The sequence below is a fragment of the Rhinolophus hipposideros genome (assembly GCF_964194185.1).
Source record: "Rhinolophus hipposideros genome assembly, chromosome: 7".
NCBI lineage: Eukaryota > Metazoa > Chordata > Mammalia > Chiroptera > Rhinolophidae > Rhinolophus > Rhinolophus hipposideros.
The window spans coordinates 46,533,046-46,558,016 of record NC_138053.1 but is presented as its reverse complement, the minus strand read 5'-3'; the positions used below and the strand labels follow the sequence as shown (position 1 = coordinate 46,558,016).

The following is a 24,971-nucleotide window of genomic DNA, read 5'->3' as shown; positions in this document are numbered from 1 at the left end:
AATGGTTACCCGAAATGGAGGGTCTGAGTAACCTCACTAGAAACCATTTATACAAAGGTGTATATTTACATTTGAGTTGTGAACTTAATTCAGCTGGGTCTGGGAGACATGACTAGGTGTTTCCTCTCCTTCCCCTTTTAAAACATGGGACCATGATTTGTCTTCAAACTAATTTTTATTCAGCATTGATAACGATTGGTTACAAAACTCTGTGGAAACAGAATACTAGGTTATCTCCATGAGGACGGGATTCCACTGTCTGTGTTTTGGGGGACTATTTGTCTAGTTTCCTCCCTCTATTTCTCTTTCTCTCATCTATCTATCATTTTTCAGTGCTTTCTATAAGCCATTCTCGTTATGATTCAAAGCATTATGTATTGTCTTAAGAAGACAATGGGGTTTTCTCAGGTCCAACTGCTTACTTTTACTTACTTGATTTGTTTCCTAAGAGAAATTTAATTTTTCAAGCATTTTGAACTTTGGCAAGAGAAAACTCTAAGGCAGACGTTAAATTAATGAGTTCTAAGGCAGGTGTACATTAACAAGGAAAAATATATATGTGCCTGGAAAACCAACCTTTTTAGGTATCAAGGCACATTTTTCCAGACTGGAAAATCCTCGGTACATGTATGAATTTGTATAAATCTAATCACAAACATAGAATTGACCTCTACACATACTGTATATCCAAGTAAGCAAAAATACCACCCATGCTACACTAAAACAAGGCATTCATAACTTTTTTGCTGCACTCAGCAAGTCATATAAATCTTGATTTTCTTTTTTTACTGCTATGAAACAAAACATGCTACTCAGGACACGTTTATGTTATATTTGCTTAAATGGATCTTAATAGCAACTTAGGGTGCTGTTGCTAGAGGGTAACTATGGTTAGCAGTTAAAAAAATCTGAAGGAACTTTTCAGCTCATAAAACTTTTATGAGCTGAAAAATGGTATGGGGTGTGTTTAACAGTGGTTCAGGGGATACTGAAAACATGACTCCTGTCTATTTCAGGAGTAATTTGCACACCTGCATTTTGAAACATTATTAAAAGGTTTTCTTTGTGAACATGTATGAAGTCTATAGGATTTAAAGGTATAGAAAGAGTTTCTGTAGTTCTGGGCTTTTTTTTTTTTTTTAAAGAATGCTTTTTCTCTAAATCATCTGAAATGTCACAGGTTAATATGACAGAGTTGTGAATGTTTTTAAAAACTGATCTATTGGTGTCTTTAAATCAAATAATAATTTGGAAATATGCAAATATTATTATGCAAATGCTCATAGTTATAACCTTAAAATAAGTGGCTTACTAGTTCTTTTTGAAAACAAGTTCATATATGATATATACTATTTGTCAGGCTGGCTTGATGTTGTTTGTCTTCTCAGATGGTCTTTCTTTTTTTTTTTTTTTTTGTTTTGCTAGTTTTATAATGTATATTTATCTAAATCTGAGTGTAAGGAAAATGTAAAGCCAGACTGAAATTACATAAATAGGAAGATTGATAAAGTAATGAATGTAATGATATGAAAGACTAATGAGATTTTGAGAAAGACAATTTTGGCTTCTATAGTAGAATTCATTGTGCTCGGTTTCCTTATTGAAAATTATGGTACCTTATTGCTTACTTGACATCATTCAGAAATAAATCCCATGTGATTAATCCCGTCTGCATTTTTGTTTGTACATTCTAGAAATGTACATAAAGCTATACATCTACTTTATGAATATGATAGTGTTGAGGAAAGGGTAAGAAAAGAAATATTGGCTGTGAAAACAGAAGATATCTGGGCAAATACCAATATTTATACCATTCATTACACAGTCATCATTTTTTAAAAGGTAATGTTTATACAAGATAGTGTCATATAATTTTAAATCACATACTTTTTATTTTTGTAGAATTTATTATGTAGAAAAATTACTTTCATATTTTTTATTATAAGATCAGATTCCTTTCTTCAGACAAAATCTTATTCAGGGCCTTCATGTTTTGAGCAGATGAGAGAGTGGCTGTACTGGTTAACATTTGAGGGGGGAGACAGGAGCCCCCCCCCTTTCTTGAAACCTCTCCCTTATGCCCTGGGTAGTTTCTAAAATAATGTGCACCTCAGCACACAGCTAGAAAGAGAATTATATTATCTAGACAACTCAAAAAGAAGCAGAAACAATTAGTCATCCCTGATTGTATTGATTTTTATAGTTAACACATTTTTAAAATAGGTCCAATTCACACAGAATGATGCACATTCATTAACATGTACCTTTCAATAATTTTGTGTAATGCTGAGTAAAGCAAATTAAGCAAATCTAGTTCCAATCGTCTCGATGCCTATGTGTAATTGAAATGATATCTAGTTACATTGCAGAATGTCCTACGGATGTGCAGAGCTAAACCCTCACCCAGCTCACACTTAGAGCTTGATACTTTCAGACCCCGTTTTATATATGCGAATGTTATCATGTTTAAATCTCAGAGAAAGCTTGTGAGGCAACTCTGGAAAGTATTGCAGATGGACAAACAGAGGCACACTGGGTCTGCCCCTGTTGGCACTGGGTCCACCAGCCTTGACACTCCTGGGAGCATTGTTGCTGGGAGGTGATTCTCTCATCTGATAAACACACAGGAGGGATGACCCCCTATTGGGTCAGGTGCTGACCTGTCCATCAATTCCTGAAAGAGAATAGACTCTGGAAAGACTGGCTTCTCATTGGCATTCTATTGGGTTGCTCAGAGTAGATGACTTAGGTTTAATTTGCTGCTGCTATGGGGTACTATGCACCCTAGTCAGAGACCTACCATGGAAAAGGAACAGCATGCTGAAATCGGTAGCCCTGACTATGGGTTGCTTCTTTCCTGCAGAATTTTGGAACACATCCTTGAGAGTGCATGGGGCTGGTGCCTGCACACATGAGTGGTTTCCTTTGCTGGACTCAAGCTGTGGCTCCCTGCCTCAGAAGCACATTTTTCTGCGGGGTTGGGGGGTGGGGGGCCGGGGCGGGGGTGGGGGGTGGTGGATTAAGATGGCTTCTCCCTCCCTCCTTGGCTTCCCTAAGTCTAGAAAAGGATTGAGTTTCTCTTTTATTAGTCAAATAATGAAAAAGGAAAAGACTAGCTACTATCCCTTCATTTCTGTAATATAAAGAAAAGGATCGACCTTACTGTTTCTCAATTATTGAGCTTAACACTGCACTACAGACCAAAGGTTACCTTTTTTAAAAAGTCCTCCTAAGTGAAATATTTTGTGTATATAACATATACATGCACCTGCCACTCAGATACAGACACACACATACATAGAATCGCAATTTTTATAATGCTCTATGAGTGTTTTATGAATTAAAGAAATTGAAATTATTTTTACCGCTTGAGATTTAATAATCAAAGATGTGGTCCATAGATGACTAAAAGGAACTTTGTCTTCTTCCTAACATGAACCAATGCCTTTTTTTTTCTGAAAATGACATTTGCAATTACAACTTATCATTATCAAAGCTCCTACTGAGGTGGAGTGTTATCCAAAGACAAATACCACTTAGCTATCATTGGCAGCAACCTGAGAGAAGGGTTCACACTACCTTCCCCCGAGTACAGTCAATCAAAGATTATTTTCAGTAAAGCTACAGTATGTCAAGTCCTTTGACAGATATTAAAAGGGGCACAAAATAAACATAAACCACAGGCCCTGCTCCCAAGGACTTTAAATGCATTTGGGAACCCATATTAACGCAAATATAATTGCAGAATAAGAACATATAATTACACACTAAGTCGTATGGTATTGGCTGTGAATGGCAGATAAGGTCAGCAAAGGAAGGAATCAACAAAGGCAGGAAAGTCAGAGACTATTTCATGAGAATGAAGAGACTTAGCCGGTCCTTGTTGGAGGGGTAGATCAAAAACAAATGAAGGGAAACCGGTTATTAGCTTAGTGCTTCCCAACCTAGGCTCAAAAGTGGACCTAAGGAGCTCCAAGTATAACCAGGCATTTTACTAAATAACGCTGGGATGAAAGAGAGGGCAAGACCTGCTTTAGAAGATGATTGCCTTTTTAGGATTTACCTGGAAATGATTACAGGTTCTTGGACACCAGAGATATGCAGCCAACTTCCTCAGGAGGGAGTGTTCTCAAATTATTTTTCTGTTCTTCAGTGATCCATACTTTTTTGATAAAGATAGCATCGTCTGTAGGTTCAGTACATTTAACTTTTCAAGATACAGTCCCATGAAATATCATGGTTTACAGTCACCCAGTGGTAAGGTTCAATACAACGACATTGTAAAGAGTGGGCTGCATACTCTAAAAGGAGACTTTTAAAAGTTTATGACATCTTAATTCAAGTGAAACAGATACTACAAGTTGGAGCGCCTAAAGTCAGTCCCTCTTACTTATCTGCAGGGTGGAGCGAGGAATTTCTTAATTTCTTTGTCAAATTTTTCTCATTTATTCAACAAATACTCAAATAATTACTTTCTACACTAGACCTGGATTTTTGAAGCACACACACTCTGTGATATTCTGAATGAAATGGATGGATAGTTATTTGGTTCCATAGGATACGTAGAAAAGGTGGTTGATATAGTGGAAAAGCTTTTGGAAACAGAACTGGGTTCATTGTCAACATTGTTGTTTGCGATGTGTTTGACCTTGAATAAATTGCTTAATCCTTAAAGCCCTTAGTTGTTCTAACATTAAAACTATATAATAATACTGCGATCTTACCAGATTGCTTAAAGGAGAAAGGTATCTCTTCAAGGACTTGCCAGTGTCTATGGTAGGAACATCACACGTTTAACACTTCATGACCACAAGCACCAAAAGCAGTGCCTGGCACATGCGACCTACTTAGTACAAACTAATCCCCTCTCAGTTTTAGGAATTATTGCATTCTGAATTTACAGGTGTAGGAAAATTTAGATTGTTTTGTATTAAATTGGTAAAAATTAAATTATCTTAAAATTCAAGACGATTTATACTACGGGAAGCCAAACTAATTAATTACATATATCTGCTTGACTGCAAGAGCGTGTTAAAGTTTTAATCCTCTATGGATTGTGTTTGTTTCAGTGATGCCGTTCTGGGTGCAGATAAGAAGCAGCTGCAGCCTTTAGTTAACATATAAATATCGTATTGATGCTCCAGTACCAACGTGTAGCATTCATTAGCTTTCTGCTCTTTTTCATGTGTGAAAATTGGGCTTATGATTTTGGTAACTACCAATTTTGTTGTTTTTGTTGTTGTTGTTGTTTTGTGTTGTTTTTCAGAGAAAAAGAGGTTTTTTTTATTTTCCAAATCCTTTATAAAATTTTCCAGGTGCTGGGCCTAGCCTCTTCTTGCATATTCATAGAATGCATGGGCATTCCCTGCTGTCTTTTTGTTGTTGTCAAGGAAACCCCCCAGTTTTCTGCACAGGGATTACATTCTTCTTAATAGCTCTTAGATCATTCATTTGTGAGATGAATAAAAAATGTATTCACGGGCCCAGACCATGTTCAGCACTTTGTGGGGGAGGGGTAGAGCCAAGGGGAGAGACATTCATGGTGAGAGGAGCAATAGGGGTAAAAGAAAAGGGGAAAAAATGTTCTTAGGTTCCATCTTAATGAGGCAAAACCGAAAATGTTATGTCTTAAAGAAGGCATTGCCTATTTTTGTCAGTTTACAAAACATGACACCTCAGTGAGGTACAAATAGGAGAGTTGGTTATTCAGTGGCTTCATGGATAGAATGATTACAAGAATGACTCTAATGGAAGGCCATAGGGAGGGTGATGTCTTTTGGTGAAAATTGTGGTATATTTCTTTTCATTTGTATAGCAGTAGTTTGAATGTTTTACAACATAACTGCAGCGATAAAAAATGTAAAATTTTCTTCCTTACAGCAGCCTGTGGAGAGCTGCAGACCAACTTGATTGCATGAAAAATTGGTGCTCCTTAGAGAGATATGCCAGTGTTTAGACTTTTGAGTATGAATCTGGAGGAAAACACCTGTCTTTTGGCAAGAAGGCTATAATTATTCTTAAAAAGAGTGATTCGGTTCTTTGAAGGAAAATAAATTATGGTGAATATTCTAAATACTGGCTAGAATTACTATGATAATGTATAAAGTATTGCTCCATAAATAATTTAAGGTTTAAATAGAAGATTTTTTAAACTGGATAGGAAGAATCTCTGGGGTGAGAGGAAAAGTTTAATTATATTTTAGCATCTGTTTCTGTGAAAATATGACATACCATGTCACGGTGTTATACCTGGCCTTCCTTTTGCACATGTATAATCAGTTTACCCCACGTTGTCTGGCTTCTAGTGGTTTCATCTTTTGGCTTTGTACCTCCATTTTCCTGGCTTCCCACGGGGTCATTTAGTTGCTTTGGCCATAAGATTTGTATACTGGGTTTCTGAAAGTTTTGGTTTTTCTAAGTTGAGGAAGAGAAAAGGAAATATAATGTATACTCTGTAGAGTGTAAAAGAACACAGTATAATTATTATATTTCACTATGTTGCAATCTTACCTCGCTCTGCTCTTTGGGGGAGCCATTTTACTATCTGGAGATAAAACATTCTCTGTCCATCTCTCGTCACATCTACCCCCAGGAAATGTTTTAGAGGTTTGTTGAAATAAAGTCATTCAATCAAGCTACTCTGTGGCTGGGGAAAAGAAGATAATGCAATCTATAGCTTAGTTGGAAAGGCAACTTGAAATAGTAAGCAAGAGAATATATAATAAAGGAAAATCGCTTGCTTTTGTAAAAGGAAAAATTGAGGTAATATGAAATAATAAAAGAAGCATCTTTAGCAGGCAGGGTCTCAGAATTGGCCTCACAGGAACCTGGGCATTCATCCCCTCACAAAACAATCACCCAGTATACTTGGGAAAGCCCAGAGTTGCACCAGCCAGCCACCAGCCAGCCAACCATGATGCCATTCCTTGCAAGTGTTTGAGAAACACCAGGAAATCACCCAGCACATTAAATACTGTTTACACTGCTCCTCAACCCCAGCTGTACCTCAGAGTCACCAGGGAACCTCCAAATAGAAATAACCACCCTTCCCTCACCACTGGACAACTTGGATTTGATCTAGTGGTGGGCTCAGGCATTTGTATATTTTTAGCTTCTCCTCTTAAATTTGCTTCATTTGTTTAATTTTTATTAGTAGTATCTGTATTTTTTAACGCAGCCCATGTGATTTGGATGCACAGTGAGGACTGAACACTACGGGGAAACTAAAGGCTTTTTGAGCTGCAGACAGCCGGCTTAAATACAGACGTTCTTGGGGAAGGGACTGCTTTAATAAAGCCTCTGCCAGTTGGAGCTGTACTTTGACAATTTTAAGGAGGGAAAACATATATATATGTATATATATATATGTTTTCTCTCCTTAAAATTATGTATAATTTTTTATACATAATTTTACCCTTACTCTTAAAAATATGTATATATATGTGTGTATATATATATATATATAATTCAGTCTCCCATGAGTGAAATGGAGGTCTTTGATCATACTTGGGGAAGTGTAGCTTTTATCAACAATGTTACATGAACCTTGGCATGAGTGAGGAAGAAAACACAATTAAATATCATTGAAATACATGTCTTTAAAAATTTCAGGAATAATTGTTATTGAATCAGTAGTAATACTGAAAGGTGTAGAATATATCTCAAATTACCAAGAACTACATACCTCACTTGGCTGTATCCATCCATGTTCTCCTCTCTGTTAACATGGAAAATAAAAGAAAATATGTATGCTTATGGTTTAAGGATTCTTTTGACTATACTGACAAAGTAAGTCGGTTCATTAGACATTTACATTTGAGAATTACAGTGATTACCACCCTAAGATAACCTTATATGTAGTGCTGGATTTGGAAAGAAAATGAAGGATTAAAAAAATAGTGAAATTGTGCCCGCACATTTAGATTATCTGGATTTTTATAACTGTAAGTCTTTAGTGTGTGAGTTATCTATATGGTTCTTTAGTTGTATCTCAGAATTTGGGTTGTTGTTGCAGCCAAAGAACAAAAATATCTTTAGTCAAAAATGTAAATCTTTCAAAGGAAATATCAAAGTAGTAGAAGGTAAACCTTTTCATTCTTGATGATAGCTGTGTGGACATTCTTCCAACTAAACTGCCAAAAGAGGGACTAAGTGGTCAGTGTATGAAGAGCATTATATGTGGAAAGGATCCCTTCATTTTAATTATGGAATGTAGAAGTTAGTAAGAGAGGTGAGATAGAAATATAAAACAACTTTGGAATTTATAAATAAGAAACAATATGACATAAATCCTATGGCATACAAATGAAAGATACAACCAGTTTAGGCTAAAGAGTTTTAGAAAAGATATTATATATTGGAGAACTGAGGGTTTCATCTGGATCCTTCATAAATGGATGCGTGAAGTTCAAAGGGGAATTTATAAAGCCTACCAAATGGAGGGCGAGGGTGTTCTTCTTGAACAGAAGTCGGAGATGGGAATGAGGATATGGAGACAGGGACATGGAGCTGCTGTTCTCCAGCGCAGAGAAGCAGAGAATGACAACAGAGAACTGAAGGAAGAGGATAAATGTGGGGACAGTTAATGGAGCTGTTTGAACACTGTGTTGTAGAGGTCAGGTAGAAGAGGTGACCAGAAACTACTATTGACTTTTGAAGAAAGAAGTGGAATAATTAAAAAAAAAAAAAAAGTGTTTGGTAAAGTTTAGCTTAGTAGCTATCTTTTGGGGGTGGGGGAAGGCTTAGAAAGGAAATGTATATATTTACTTATGAGAGGCATTTGTTTTACTTTAGTCAAGGCTTTTACTTAAATTTTAAATCCTTGAATCTGACCAAAGCATTTTTCTGGTGTTAGGATGTCTGGTAATCATCTATCTATCTATCTATCTATCTATCTATCTATCTATCTATAATAAGCTTTGACAATGATAGAGAACTAGGATGAAAAAGATCATAAAAGCACTGCCTTATGGTTGGTTTTTGTTTATTTGTTCTACTTTCAAGGAAACATTTAGAAACCAAATAACCTGGCTTACTTTCATAAAGCTCTTTATCTCATTGTTCAGAAATGATTGAAGGGCCCAAAAGTACTTGATTATGCTCTCCAGCGAAGCCCTTACTCTTTAAAAATTGGAAGTTACAGTCCTTCGAGCCTTTTCTCTAAGCAAGAAGAGCCCACACTCAGTGATATTTCTTTAAACGCACTTAGAGCACATGAGTGTATCTAAATATATTCTTTCCACTTGAGGGAACAGCATTACTAGAGGATTATCTGAAGTTGGGAAAAGAAATGATTCCCATTTATCATCCCCATAACATGTCTGCCTCTTAAAAGTGAGGTCATCAGGAATGTTTCTACTGTCTCTATATATCTCTTACCCTTTCTGGGTATAAAATTCACGAATTGAGAAATATTGAGCTTCTTGCTCAGCAAGAGGGGGCTGTCAGTATAAGATAACATGCATGGGTGGTGCACCAAATGAACCTCGGCTAGCAGAGTTAATAGAGAGAGATGGGTCACAGAATCCAATATTGATCTCCCAAACTTTAGTTCAATCTCCCATCTCTGGGGAGATTGAGTATTGATATAAATATCACATGACTTTCAATATTAAGGTAATTAACAAAAATATCTGACTGAATCTGGGGAGAATGTCTATATCTTGATTACTGATGTCATTTTTTTTTAAACATCTTGTGTTGGTGCCATTTTAATCTCAAATTTTGAAAATGTTGAGGAATTGAAGATGTCTGAGATAATCTGGTTGAAATTCACATTAGGTGGTTTGCTTTGCTTCATAAGGGGCCAGTTAGAATTTTATTTTCCTTAAGAATATATTAAAGATGAATGAAATTGAAGCATTTGTTTCTGAATGGTTATTAGATCTATAGGTATGTGTCGCAAAACCTAAACATCTTAAAGAACTTCAAGCTTTCTCTAGTTAAATTCTATAAGTATTTCTCACAAACTTCAGTATGGCTATCTATTGTATTTTTTAAATAAGGAAACAAAATTGCTCATTAAAATGAAAACAAAATTTCTCATTAAAATGAAATCATTTTAATAAAGAAATGTGATCCTGATATATTTCTGCTGAATAGATTGGTATATGCTTACATTTAATTAAAAGCTCTTAAACTTAAATTGTAAATTTCCCTAAAGAGAACATGAACTTTATCCAGCTGCCTACGCATCTTAGCAACTATGTTTTGTGTCGGCTAACAGTATGACTGGAATACTTGTGCTATGTCTACAAAACTCTGCCATGAAGTACTTAAAAGTACTTGGTGAATAATTTGAGGTCAGCTAGCAATAAAGCTTTGTGTGAAATGCCACTAAAAAATCTATTAACCATGTTACCAGTATATTCGAGTCAAGCTGTTAAAATACATTCACATAAACATAGAAAAGATTGTACATACACTGTATAGAGTTCTGTGGTTTGACTCTGGAAATCCAAATAAAAGTTATATTACCCTTAGAATAAAATTCTAAAATAGAGCAGTCTTTTATAAGGACTTGTTCATCCAAGAGGTGAGAATGTTAATTATTTCATCAGGTTGTACTGTTAATACAAAACAGAGCAGATCACGATTTTGGAACGAGCTACCTGCTTTCACAATAGCACAGGTGTCCGCCTTCTCCCACCATGCCCTACAAGGAAACTTTTCTATTTTTGATAATTATAGCTTTTGCAACTGTCTGGTAACATGTGTGCTGGGTGTAGAGTGGTGATAAGAAAGGGGGAACAAAGAAGTAATTTCACCAACTGAATAAACAACGGGGAGCAAATAGGAATAGGGGTTAGATGTAAGATAGCAATGAAAGGAGTATGGGTGGCAGGAAAGTATTCACCTATCTAAACTAGATAGATTTCATACCACCATACCCTCCTTGAAGTTTTAGAAGTATGAGAATAAACTAGCCATACTGAGACTATACAATGTAAATTGATCTGTAGAGAATCTGCTGGCAGAAAAAAATTCTCTTCAAAGCCCTAGGCAATTAATATTTCCCTCATCCTCAAACCAATATTAAGGAATCCAATGAAACCATTTGGAAGCTGATGCAACTTATTTAAACAATGAGTATTAGTCACTTAATTGTGAGAATATACTTCTAAGAAAAAGGACATAAAATAATTTCAACTCTCATTTTGTATCTTTCGTTTTATTTAAGAATTCTCACTTAGAAGAACATTTTTGTAATACATATCAAATGAGTACTTTTTAAAATAAATCTTTGCTCCTCAGTCACTATTATGACTAGCTGATAGTTCTTTGATCATTGCCAACTTTGTGGCACAATGAGAAGCACAAGATAAAACAGCTTAAAATGTTTTCTACTATTCTGAAGGCAAGTGAGATCAGATACTTGGGAGGTAGGTGGAGAAAGAATCATAATTTAAATATAATGACTGGTATGCTTGCAACATGTATACTCAAACATTTCCTTTTAAAATGAGGGAAAAAGAGTTTCGGAAGGCTATTTCTGTAACCTATTGGCAAGAGCATTTGTTCCTGAGAGACTGAGAGTAAGAACAAGAGCAAGAGAGACTTGGAAGATATGCTTTGAGTTTATAGGTCTCTATAAAGTTGGTAGGCAAGTGCCTACTGTTCAGTCTGATACCTAATCGATACTCAGTAAATACTGTGCAATCAGTTGGCTCCTAAGGAGATAATACAAGTGGGTGACATGCATGGTTATGGTAATGAATTAAATTTTTGTGTGCAAAAGCTGAGCCGTGTTTGTCAAGTACATGCGAAGACCATCTCTCTGCTGCGTTTTTATTGCTGTGACTGAAATATTGTGATATTTGTTTAGATTAGAAAATGGAATACACTGCACCTAATGGTTGAGTCTTTTGGTGAAATATTCTGATATGGTGATCCAAAGGGCTAAGGGGAGTCTTCATAGATTTGTGGGTAATGAGAAATGTTAGAGTTCCTCATCCACTTAACACAGAGTGGAAAAAGGACTCAAATAATATACTTTCTTCATTGGAACTAAAATTAGATAATGTAAAGGGAATGCCAAGGTCTTTATTTAATTAAATTAAGTAGACTAAATAAATGTTGATAGTGAAATTATTACACAAGTTATTGATTCTGTTAGAGTTCTTCATCCTTTCCTAGGAAAACATTTTATTTTTAAATTATTCATTCTATTGTAAAACATTTAGGTGAGAATCATGATGTGTCAGTTCCTGACATGTTGACATTTGACACACTAGTATCTTCTCTCTGCTTTTCTCCACTCTACTTATTTTTACAGCTACCAACATCATACTTGATGGAATCTCCTTGTGTAATTATTCACTAAGAAGATCACGGAATATGTTTTTATCAGTTTTATTTTAAATAGTATTTTTAAAAATAAGGAATTTATTTAGACAACCATACAAATTTATAATTGCATTGAGTGTTTTTACCCTGTTCCTGGCCTAGCAGTGTATAAATAAACAATATTGAACATTATTTCCTTATTTACCGTTTTGTTTGGCTGGAGAAGCTTGGTTGAATGATTAGTTTTATCTCCATTGTTTATAAAAAGGTACAAAATGTGGTGGGAATTCTTTATATGTTTGACACAGATCAATGTTTCTTATTGAAAATTTGTTCTGTATTTAAATGAAAGGTACTGTGTGAATTTAATGTCTGTGTGTGTGATATTTCTTAATGTGAATTCTAGTTTTATTTCCACATAATGAAAAGGGTTAAATGTAAAACAAGAGTATAAGCATTAAGATAGGCACAGTTTTGAAGCTCCAGTTAAAACTTACGAAGTTGTACCTAATAATTTAACTGATTCTGGCTTAACTCAACTATATTCAGATAGTATTAGCAGTGACGGACGACTTAATTTTGTGATTAGACTTATTCATGTAATATTTCAAGAGATTCATTTATACAAAAGACATTTAAAATGTATGCTCTTGTATACATATATATGCATGTGCATATATATTCTCTTATTCTTTTTTTATAGCAAAAAGGTAAGCTTCACCACAAGCCATATTACAAGGATTATTATCTGAAAATTTTACTGTGTCCTCTTTTAAAATATATATATATACCATAAGGCACTATAAGATCACTGTAACAACTTCAGTGATCCAATATTGAATAAACTTATTTGTTTAATTATAGTTTTTGAAAAAAATGTAAGGCATTCAGTTATTTTCGTAAGTTTGGTGATTAGGAGTAGTTGGCAGAAATTGTCTGTATTTTAAATTTTAATATATTAGAGCTATGCATTGATCTCACCTCTCTTATGGCAGAAATACTTTTTCATTTCTTTGAGTACCCATCAGCCTTTGTTTACATAGTTGAAAGGCTGGATGTATGGGGTGGAATGGGATGGAGATATAAGAAATGAACTATAATGTGTGAAAGGTAATGAGGAAGTGTTTTAGGTAGGAGTAACCCAGCCCTCCCCAAATAATATTTTATGGATATAGTACAGTGAAGATGCAATGGAATGCAGGGATTTCTCTTTTGTTTTTATTAAAGTGAAAGGGGTAAACGTAAATATAGTATATGTATTCTAGTTACATAAAAATCTTGTGTTTTTTTTTTTATAACAAACCATAGTTAAAAACATAGATGGAGCTTCGTAGAGTTTTTACTGATAATTCATATACGTCTATATTTATGTTGATGGATAAAGAACACAAGCAGTACTGGTTCCTTCTCACTCGAGTTTTTTTTTTCTTTTCTGACTTATCAGTAAATGCTAGATGTTGATCCTTACATACATGGAAAGGAGTGGTTTCTTGCAACAGGAACAATCTCCCTAGCAATGGAGGACAGGGGTGGCTCCGTCATAATTATTCCTCCTGTAAGCTTTTTAGGTTTAGCCTGAGCATGTGTGGCATGGATCAGGACTAGACTGAAAACTATTTTTGCAACAGTATTTCTGGGGGCTGGAGAGCAAGATGCTGTACAATCGTTGATGTTTTCCTTTGTCTTCTTCATGGGCACGTATAGGCCCCTTTTCGCACTGCTGTGATGCTGGGAATAGGGCATCTGTAGTGGCAGGACCCTCTCCCAGGATACCTGAATTGCATTCTGATAAGAGTGAGGGTCCAGGATTTCCTCCTTTCTGATGCCCAGACAAAGAGTTTGAAGGTATATTTCTGGAGGCAGAAATGTCAACTGGGCTTAGTGGTTCGTACCCTATGGTAATTTACACATATAATCTAGGGAATCTTCTGCGGATATGTTATCTAAAGCATGCTAGTTCAAATGTTTAGATGTGACTCTTAAACTTCCTTTGGAGGAAATGTGAAAAAAAAGGAACTATAATTCACCCAATCCAGGTCTCATAAAGGATAAAGGTGTAAAGGTGTGGAGGGCTTTTTCTGGTGCTTTTCGGTGAGTTCTTCCTGTGTGCACAGAGGACCCCATCCAAGCCTTCCTGCACTGTGTCTGGGAGGTGGCTGCAGCTTATGTAACTAAGTCTTGTCTCACTGTTGCAATGGGGAGGGGTTGTCATTGCATTGTGAAAGGGCTATAAAGAAACCTCTCTTCTAGTTTTCTAAAAACCATCTTCTGTAAGACAGATCACGACAAGAAACCGGAAGGAATCTCTTGTCATTTCCTTATGGAACAGAGGGTGTCCAAGCATCACTTTACAGAAAGGACAATAACCAATTAACCAATTACTTTTTCTGTATGATTTGGGGAAATGGTTTTAATTTTTAATTTTCTTTTTAGTTCACACAAGATGAATTCCCACATTTCATGATTACAATGAATAGATGTGATTTCTTGTTTCATTTTATGGACACCGTTTTGTTAACCATGTTAAAGAGTTTTCATGACCTGTTTCTATAATCGGAAATTGTATTTTTTTTTATTGTTAACATAAAACAGCAAATCTGAAGACTGAGACTGTAGAAGGGTGATTGCACTTAATGTGAAAAGATTTGAATTCTTCCTTTTGTGTGTGTGTGTGTGTGTGATCTGCCAGCCTTGCTATCAGTTTCTTCTGTCATACACTGCCACCTGTTCTATTTAAGTATTGTGAAAACTCTTTGTTTTTTTCAGGTCGAATGAGTGATTTGAGTGTAATTGGTCATCCAATAGATTCAGAATCTAAAGAAGATGAATCTTGTAGTGAAGAAACAGATCCAGACAACCATCTAATTGCTGAAATTTTACCTGACTTAATTGAATTAGATCTATACCACAGTGAAGAAGAGGAAGAGGAAGATTGTGCAAATGCTACTGACGTAACAACCACCCCATCAGTACAGTACATAAATGGGAAACACCTGGTCACCACTGTGCCCAAGGACCCAGAGGTGGCAGAAGCTAGGCGTGGCCAGTTTGAAAGTGTTGCACCATCTCAGAATTTTTCAGACAGCAGTGAAAGTGATACTCAACAGTTTATAATCGCCGAAACTGGATCATCTACTGCCCTTCAACCTAAGGAATCTAAAGAAACAACTGAATCGCTTGAAATTACATGGAAACCTGAGACTTACCCTGAAGCACCAGAACAGTTTTCAAGTGGTGAATCTGATGTTTTCCCCACAGTCCCATTGCATGAGGGAGAAGCCACGGAGGAACCAGAATCAGTCACAGAGCGAGGTCTTGAACTTGATAATCTAGTACATGAACATACTGAACCTGTCCCTCTGTCTTCTGAAGAATCTTCAGGAGATGCTACAGTTGACCAAGAATCCCCAGAAATGATTTTTTCAAGAGCTACCGAAGTAATATTTGGTGAAGAGGCAGAAAAAAGTACTTCCATCACATACACTCCAAGTACCATCCCAAGTTCTGTGTCAGCAAATGTTTCAGAGGAACTATCAGTTACCTTAATGGGAAATCCCCAGCCTGCTGACCTGTTGTCCACTGTGGAAAGCCGGGTGCAGATAACACCGAGACAAACTGTAGAGCTCTCAGGGAGTCTTTCATTTCCAATTTCCGAAGGCTCTGGGGAAGCAGAAGAAGATAAAGAGAAAATGTTCACTGTGGTAACTGATTTATCACAGAGAAATGCTTCAGATACACTGGTTACTTTAGACCCTAGCAAAATAATGACCGTAGACAACCTTTTTGATGTTTCTGCAACCATTTACTCAGCTTCTGAACAACCGTCTGCAGAAGTAGTGCCTACCAAATTTGTAAGGGAAACAGGCACTTCTGAGTGGGTTTCCAGTACATCTCTTGAGGGAAAGAAAAGGAAAGATGAGGAGGAGGGAACTACAGGTCCAGCTGCCACATTTCAGCTACATTTACCTACACAGAGATCAGATCAATTAACTTCACCCTCTGAATTAGGAAACTCAGATGAAGCTACGTCTAATGATTCAGTATCTGCTGCCTGGAACAGTTTGAAGTCCTTGACAACACCCACACAGTCTGAAAAGGAAATGACAAGTTCTACTCTTGTCTTTACAGAAACAAATGTTTCAGATAATCTGGGGGCGCAGACCACTGAGCCCCACAGCAGCAGTCAGCCTGAAGTTCAGGAAGGGCTGTCCACTGTTCCAGGTAGCCCTATCTCTCTATTTATGGAGCAGGCCTCTGGAGAAGCTGCTGCTGACCAAGAAACCACCACTGTTTCTTCATTTTCATTAAATTTAGAGCCTGAAATCCAAAACCAAAAGGAAGCAGCCAGCAGCACTTTGTCTTCCCATGTAGAAACTGTGTTCCCTTTTGAGCCAACAGGGCTAGTTTTGAATACTGTGACGGGTAGAGAGATTACTGAAATTATAAGCCAAACATCCAAGGAAAACCTGATATCAGAGGTTTTAAAAGAGCCAAATAATGGGGCAGAAATAAATGGCTTTTCCACAGATTTTCCTTTGGGGGAAGATTTCAGTGGTGATTTTAGAGAATTCTCGACAGTATCTCATCCCAAAGCAAAAGAAGAAAGAGTAATGATGGAAGGCTCTGGGGATGCAGCATTTAAGGATACCCAGATTTCACCATCTGCAGCACCCACTTCAGATCGCATCAATCACATAGCTGACTTGGAAGGACCAGGTGGCACTTTGGTTGGCACTTCAGCCTTCCCTTGGGAAGAGTTCACAGCCTCAGCCGAGGGCTCAGGTGAGCAATTGGTCTCAGTTGGCAGCTCCGTTGACCAGTTGTCTCCCAGTGCTGTGGGGATTCTTGCTACAGAATCCCCATTTATTGACCAACTGTTGGGAGAAGGTACTATCAAAGAAGTTGATAAAAGACCCACCATTTTATCGGGAGCAGAAGCTGAAGAGACTGAAGCTCCAGTAGAAAACGGGGGAGTGAAGGTCAATGGCACAGTTTCAGTGGACTTTCCCCAGACAATGGAGCCAACCAAATTATGGTCTAAGCAAGAAATCAACACTGTAAGGCAAGAAATTGAAAGTGAAACAGCATCAGAGGAAAAGATTCAAGAACAAAAATCTTTTGACTCTCCCCAAAGTTCTGTCACACCAGATCAAATAATTTTTGATTCACAAACATTTACTGAAACTGCACCCCGAAGCACAGATTATTCTGCACTAACAACAAAGAAAACTTACAGTACTGATGAGGAAATGGAGGAGGAAGGCATTCCCTTAGTCGACATGCCTGTTCCAGAGCCAGGTGCAAAGGGTTTGGAACCCTACACTACTCTCCCTGAAGTTACTGAAAAATCCCATTTTTTCTTAGCTACTGCCTCAGTGACTGAATCTATACTAGCTGAGAGTACAATTACAGATCCATCAATCATAGAGAAAGAAAGTATAAAACCTTTTCCCAAAGTTATGAGACCGGTATCTAAAGAGTCAGATATTGATCTTTTATTCTCTGGACTGGGATCAGGAGAAGACATTTTGCCTGCTACAGTATCAGTGAATTTCACTGAAAAGGAACAAATCATTAGCACATTATATCCCCAGACTTCTCAAATGGAAAGTTTAGAAACTAGCATCATAAGTGATACAACTAAAGAATATAAGGGAATGGAAAATGCGGCAAATGAAGTTCGACCACTCTTTTTCAAAACAGACAACATCTCTAAAGATACTGAGCTGGCACCCAACACAACATCACTAGAAATTTTAAGTGACACCAGGACAAAAGTACCTTCTTTGGCACCTCTCACTTTCTCTGCAGACACAGAGCATCCTCCAAATCAGACTCACAGTTCGGCAGAGGAAATCCAGACTAGTAGACCACAGCCTACTGCTGAACAAATCTCTAAGAAGAATTCTTCAACAGGAGAAACTAGAGAAACAACCCCCTCTTCCACTGATTTTCCAGCTACAACATATGCTCTTGAGATGACCGAAGGATCTGTTACATCAGCACCACAACCATCTGACTTGTTTCATGAACACTCAGGAGAAGGATCTGGGGAATTGGATACCGTTGATGTAGTCCACACTTCTGGCACTACACAGGCAACCAGGCAAGGCAGCACCCCATTTGTTTCTGATAAATCCTTGGAAAAGCATCCCGAAGTTCCAAGTGCTAAAACTGTTACGGTTGCTGGATTCCCAACGGTGTCAATGGTGCTGCCTCTTCATTCAGAACAGAACGAAAGCTCCCCTGATCCAATTACCACACCGTCAAATACAGTGTCGTATAAGAGGCCCACAGAAGGTGCTGCGGATGTTTTCCACGACCAGTTCAGGGGATTCGAGGATTCCACCTTAAAACCTGATAGAAGAAAAGCCACTGAAAATATTATTATAGATCTGGACAAAGAGGACAAGGATTTAATATTGACAATTACAGAGAGTACCATCCTTGAAATTCTACCTGAGCTGACATCAGATAAAAATACTATCATAGATATTGATCACACTAAACCCATATATGAAGACATCCTTGGAATGCAAACGGACATAGATACAGAGATACCATCAGGACCACAGGGCAGTAATGAAGAAGGCACCCAAATTCAGGAGAAGTATGAGGCTGCTGTTAACCTTTCCTTAACTGAGGAAAACTTTGAGGGCTCTGGTGATACTGTTCTGGCTAGCTACACTCAGGCAGCACACAATGAATCGAAGACACCTGAAAACAGAAGCCAATTAGATCACGTGGGCTTTATCTTCACAACTGGGATCCCCATCCCGAGCATAGAAACAGAATTAGATATTTTGCTTCCCACAGCGACTTCCCTGCCTATTCCTAGTAAGTCGGCCACAGTTCATCCAAATATTAAAGAACGAAACATTGAAGCAAAAGCCCTGGAAGACATCTTTGAATCAAGCACTCTGTCTGATGGTCAAGCTATTGCAGACCAAAGTGAAGTAATATCAACATTGGGTCATTTGGAAAGGACACAGGAAGAGTATGAAGAAAAGAAATATGTAGGTTCTTCTTTTCAGCCCGAATTCTTTTCAGGCGCCGGGGAGATACTGATAGATTCAACACCTCACGTAAGTATTGGTACTATCCACCTTATGGCTCAGAGTTTAACAGAGGCACCTAATGTGACGGAAGGATCTAATCCCCCAGATTACACTGTTTTTGCAAAGTTGTCCTCTCAGACACCATCATCGCCATTCACTCTCCACTTAGGCAGCGGAGCCTCTGAATACACAGAGGGCCCCCAGCCAAGTGCTCTGCCTGGTGTGGATGCCAGCGTATCCCAAATGTCCCCAGGAAAACTTGCAAATATTGGCGTGACTTTCAAACCATCAAGTGAAGAATACTTTCACATAACCGGGCCTCCACCCTTACCTCCTAACACAGAATTAGAACCTTCAGAAGACGAAAGTAAACCTAAGTTATTAGAACCAATGGAAGCTTCTCCAACAGAACTAATTGCCGAAGAAAGAACTGAGATTCTCCAAGATTCCCCAAACAAAACCAATGTTCAACTTTCTGCAGAAACAATCAAGGTATTTCCTAGTATGAGAATTCCTGAGGCTGGAACTGTTGTTACAGAGGCGAGTGAAATTAAATTAGAAGGTGCTACACTGTGGCCACATTCTACTTCTGCGACTTATGGGGCTGAAACAGGTGTGGTACCTCAGCCCAGCCCACAGACTTCTGAGAGGCCCACTGTTCCTTCTTCTCTGGAAATAAACCCTGAAACACAAGCAGCTTTTATCAGAGGGCAGGATTCCACAGTAGCAGCATCAGAACAGCAAGTAACAGCGAGAATTCTTGATTCCAGTGATCAGGCAACAGTACATACTGCAGAGTTAAGTATTGCACTTGCAACACCATCACTTTACCTTCTGGAAACTTCTAATGAAACCAGTTTCCTGATTGGCATGAATGAAGAGTCAGTGGAAGGCACAGCAGTCTATTTACCAGGTAAGGTCACGGCACTGATAAATCTGTTTCCAAACTTGGAAACAGTCCCTTGGTCCTAACACATATATGTGCATAATTTTTACTGTAATGTTAAATCAGTGGAGATTTTCATATTGTTCACAACACAGGAGGCCCGGTTACAGAATTGAGTCCATAAGGAGATGCAAAGAAAGTAAGGATAAATTATTTCTGAGCTATATGGATGTTCTTTGTTTTGTTCTGGGTTTTAGAAACAACATACAGTTACACCATGGAAAAATTTAAATAGTTAGTGGTGTAAAAATTCATTTTTCTTTTACTCACAACTGAAGTATTGCTTTGTCACATGTTCCATAGTTACACACCTTAGTTTTAAAAAACAGTTAAAGAATCTAACTTTTATAAATCTCTCACGGACATTTATTTATTTATTGCTATTATGGCAATATCAAAATATGTCAGGCCTTTAAAATTTGACAGTAGCAAATAGCTCTGATATACATTACACAGTTTGTGCAGTATGAGTTAATCAGTTCATACTTTTACACAATTTCCTTGCTCCAAATAGTCTACATAATGCTTCTAACATAGTGCCTAGCCATAGTGGGTATTCATTCAGTATTTATTCACACTCTGCCCATCAAGAGAGGTTGTTTTTTTGTTGCTGTTATTGTTGTTGTTTGTTTTGTTTTCTTTTTACTGAATGACAGAAAGCATGAATTTGATACTGGTTCATATACATTATCTCACTTAATCTTAACAAAAAGGCTATACAGCACACACTGTTATCTCCATTTATAAGAGAGGTTCTGTCATTTGCCCAGGGTTGCACAGCTTCACACACTGGCAAAGTGAGATTTCAATCCAGATCAGCCCCACTTTAAAGTCCGTGGTCTTTTCACTGTTCTTTGCTGGTTTCCTGTTAATATATTATAAAAATGGATAATTGATATTTAATGATGTAAACCAGAAATCTTGGGATATTTATTACTTTGTAGAGTTTGTTTTCCTTTTACTCTAGCCTGATGATATTGAGAAATGTTCAGCAGTGGTGTTTTCCAGGAATGTTATTTAAATAACAGTGTCAGTAGAATCCATAAGTAGCCATCACCACCTAGCTACTACCTAGAAAAAAGAAAAAGAAAAAAATCAGTACTTCAAGATCTGTGTTGGTTGAAAATATGTTTTATTTTAATGCATATGTTTTAGAGCATGGCTATACTTAGTATTCTTCTGATTGTTTCAACATTATCTTTTGTGTCACTGATGCTTCAGTTTGTTGTACTTCAGATAGAGTAAAATAGTCGTAAAGTGCAACTTTTATAAATGACTTGAAGTATATTTTATGAATAAAATTGATCTGAGGTGGTTGATTAATTTTTTTTTGTCATCACTCTCTAATCTGTAAATTATAACCAAGTAATCTGGCCAATATGTATTCTTTTGTAATTTACGTGAAATATACTGCAGGTTGGTGAAAATGTGATATAGAAATCATTGGTAATAACTATATACATATAGAGAGAGAGTCAGTTTTGACAAATGAATGAGAAATGTATCCCAGTTATCCAGTCTACAATATTCATGAAAATTCGAGTTTGCGCCTTCATTACAAAACAGATGGTCACTTTAGGTTAGTTCAGTAAACAGCCCTTTGTATTGGATTGCCGGGTCTATCTGTTGCAGATTTAACTTTCAGCAATTAACTCAAATTGTGTAGGGAAGAACAAAATTCAGAAAAATAAAACGTGTCCCCTAATCTAAGCTAAGCTAGTTCACAGAAAGAACCACTTTCTTGCCAAGTCCTTGTCACATATTCTTTCAGCATGGTGTCTAGTGTTTGTAGTGGGAATAGTAACAGTACTTCACATTTGGGTGGCACAGTTTCACCAAACACTCTACGTAAGTGTCATGATGATTTTATACTGAGGGCAATGTGGACATGTGTTGTTGATGATAGGCCTGTCATCTAGGCAGAGTACTTTCAAAGGCAGAGGGCTCGAATGGCTAAGGGGATTTTAAATATTTTTAGAAGTATAGGAGAAGGAGTCTTAGAAAAAGTGGGGTAGTTTTTGAAGAAGCAGCTGTAAGCATCTGAATTAACCTAATCATAGTGTTGAAGCCCCTCATGAAAAAGTGAATCTGTTAAGTCTTCCTAGTAGTCCAGAATTTGCTTAACACTCAGAAAGTTTGAGTTTGACTTTCCTATGTGAAAAAGGCTCGGTTATCGTCTATAGCAATACCTTGTTTATCCTAATATCCCTTAAATTCATGTTTTTTAAGTAGACATCTTCTTTTCATGTGTAATTATTTCAGGGTTTCAGGTCTTAAGATTCCTGAAAGTATGGCTGTATTCCATATATAACCTATTTATGTCAATTATTTTATAGAACTTTTAACTGTAATTTGGATTCTTGAACGTTTCAAAACAAGCAATTCTAGAAAAATATTCAAATAATAATCTATTAATGTAAAAACAATTATCCAAGCATTGTTACAGAATAACATATGTACTTCAAATAGTGTAAAAGTATTTGCATTTAGAAAACATATTTTAAACTCTCTTCTCATAAATTTGTGTCTCTGACTTTTATATTTATCTGCTAGGATTATCGACTTTATTTGTGTTTTAATGAGGAAACATGTAATAATAGTTGGGGGTTTCATTTTAGGTGAGGCTTTGGGGTTTGGGTTTGTTATTATACAGTAGAGTTTAATCGATGTGTTGCTTTTCTCCAAGTGTAGTTTAAAGGAGTACATTTGGAACGTGTTTTTGGAAAAAGCATATTAATGTAGCAGAAGAGACTTCAGTGCACACTTTCGAAGAAAAACAGTTTCTGAGCATTAAGTGGTAAAAGGCAATAATAATTCAAATGATGGTAACAAGCCAATCTGCTAAAAAGAATGCATGTTCTGTGTATCCAGCCATTTCACATGAACTAACCTCGTTTAAAAGAATACATTTCCATTCACTGTGCACATACGTGTAATCATTTTTGACTAAAATCAATTGCCATTATCATGCCAACTAAATCTGCAGTAGAATGTATTAGTTGTCAGATACCGTACAAAATATTTAAAAATAGTGATGATTGAATCCCAGAAATGAATAGATGCATTTTGTAACAATTAGTTATAATGTCAAGAAACACTCCAGAGAGTAATGTTAATTTTTATGTGTAATATCTCTACATTGCTGTGATAAAGCTTATATTATGGTAGCAAAAAGATGACATTGTATGCTAAAATACGTTGAAAGTTAGAGATGAGCCTAATTGTTTTTCTTACTTTCCTGAACATGATAGGACCTGATCGTTGCAAAATGAACCCATGCCTTAATGGAGGTACCTGCTATTCTACAGAAACTTCCTATGTATGTACCTGTGTGCCAGGATACAGTGGCGACCAGTGTGAACTTGGTAAGATGTCTTTGCCTGAAAGAATGTAGTGCTTTCCAAAAGATATATCAGGGGAGAATTTATAGTGTTCAAATCAATCAGAGGATTTCAGAGAAACCCATGTGTACATACATTATATGTTCAGTGAAGTTAAAATCATAGAGTAATTTAAGTAGATTCTGAGAAATGGGGACAGATGGTTATTAAATGTTGTCAGTATACCCAAGACTCAGTGAGGCTCACTGAGGTTGACTAGATCTTTTGTGTTTTTTACAGATAGACTCTATAAATGTAAAGTTGCATAAACATTAACAAAATAACTTAATCCATCCCCCAGAACTGTATATCAATAAATAATCAATTTCAATATCCTTTTAGAGGTATCATGATGGTTTTCTCATAACGATTAAGTAAAGAAGGCCCCCAGAAATATTGGGATAAAACCCCAACACTCATATTAAAAGAGTGCTTGTCTTAAAAGAAAAGAGCCAACAGATAAGCTCTATTTGTGTGCTAATTCGTGGGGATATATATAACAATATATAATATTCATTTAACATATTCATTTAAGGAATAATTACATATTAAATATATATGTAATTATAGCAAGTAATATATATAATATGCAGCTATCTATATATAGATATCTATACATAGATAATATATAGATCTCTCTCTCTGTCTCTCTGTCTCTCTCTTTCTCTCTCTCTCTCTCTCTCTATATATATATATATACATATATATATATACACGTATATACAGATGTATACACGTCTATCTGGTCTTCATTTGTTTTACATTAAAATCAATTGCAACCTAATAAAATAATTTAATGAATTAATATGTGAACTTCTTAGAGCAGTGGCTGGCATTTAGCAGGCACTATAGAAGTGTTTGGTATCCTTACTATATAGTATCACCATTACTAAGACCAATTCTTTAATAAGAATCATTACATACCCCACTGGAAATTCAATTTACGTTGTATATTCATTTTTAAATATTCTTTTTTATTTAATGTAAACATTAAAGTTTTAGTGGAACTGCAAAATGCTATGGGAATAAAGTTGTTAATTTATCAGAGGAGATCATAGAAATCTGTGTAGAAAGGTTGCATTTAGTACAGGTCTGAAAGGTGGGGAGGATTTTGAAGGGCGGTGGTGGGAGACTTAGACACAGCTAACAAAAGCACAGAGACCCCAAACTGCAGAATGCATCTGGGTAACTGCAAGTGTTCAGGAGTGCCTACTTACAGGATTGTCGGGGAGAAACATATTGGGAGTGAATACTAGAAAGCAGGTTGGAGCTAGACAGGTCTGAGAAGGTCCTGAATGCATG

At 36.7% G+C, this 24,971-nt stretch overlaps 1 protein-coding gene across 7 annotated transcripts in view; it reads left to right on the top strand.

Moving 5' to 3' along the window:
* Positions 1-24,971, top strand: part of VCAN (versican) — a 289,285-nt gene that overhangs the window by 234,488 nt on the left and 29,826 nt on the right. For 4 of the 7 annotated variants that reach the window (XM_081053809.1, XM_081053810.1, XM_081053808.1 and 1 more), the window contains 2 exons: positions 15,052-20,256; positions 23,541-23,654. In XM_081053809.1, the coding sequence (XP_080909935.1) occupies positions 15,052-20,256; positions 23,541-23,654 (5,319 nt within the window). The remainder of the gene's footprint in view (positions 1-15,051; positions 20,257-23,540; positions 23,655-24,971) is intronic. The other 3 variants (XM_081053813.1, XM_081053812.1, XM_081053811.1) reach the window with 1 other exon arrangement.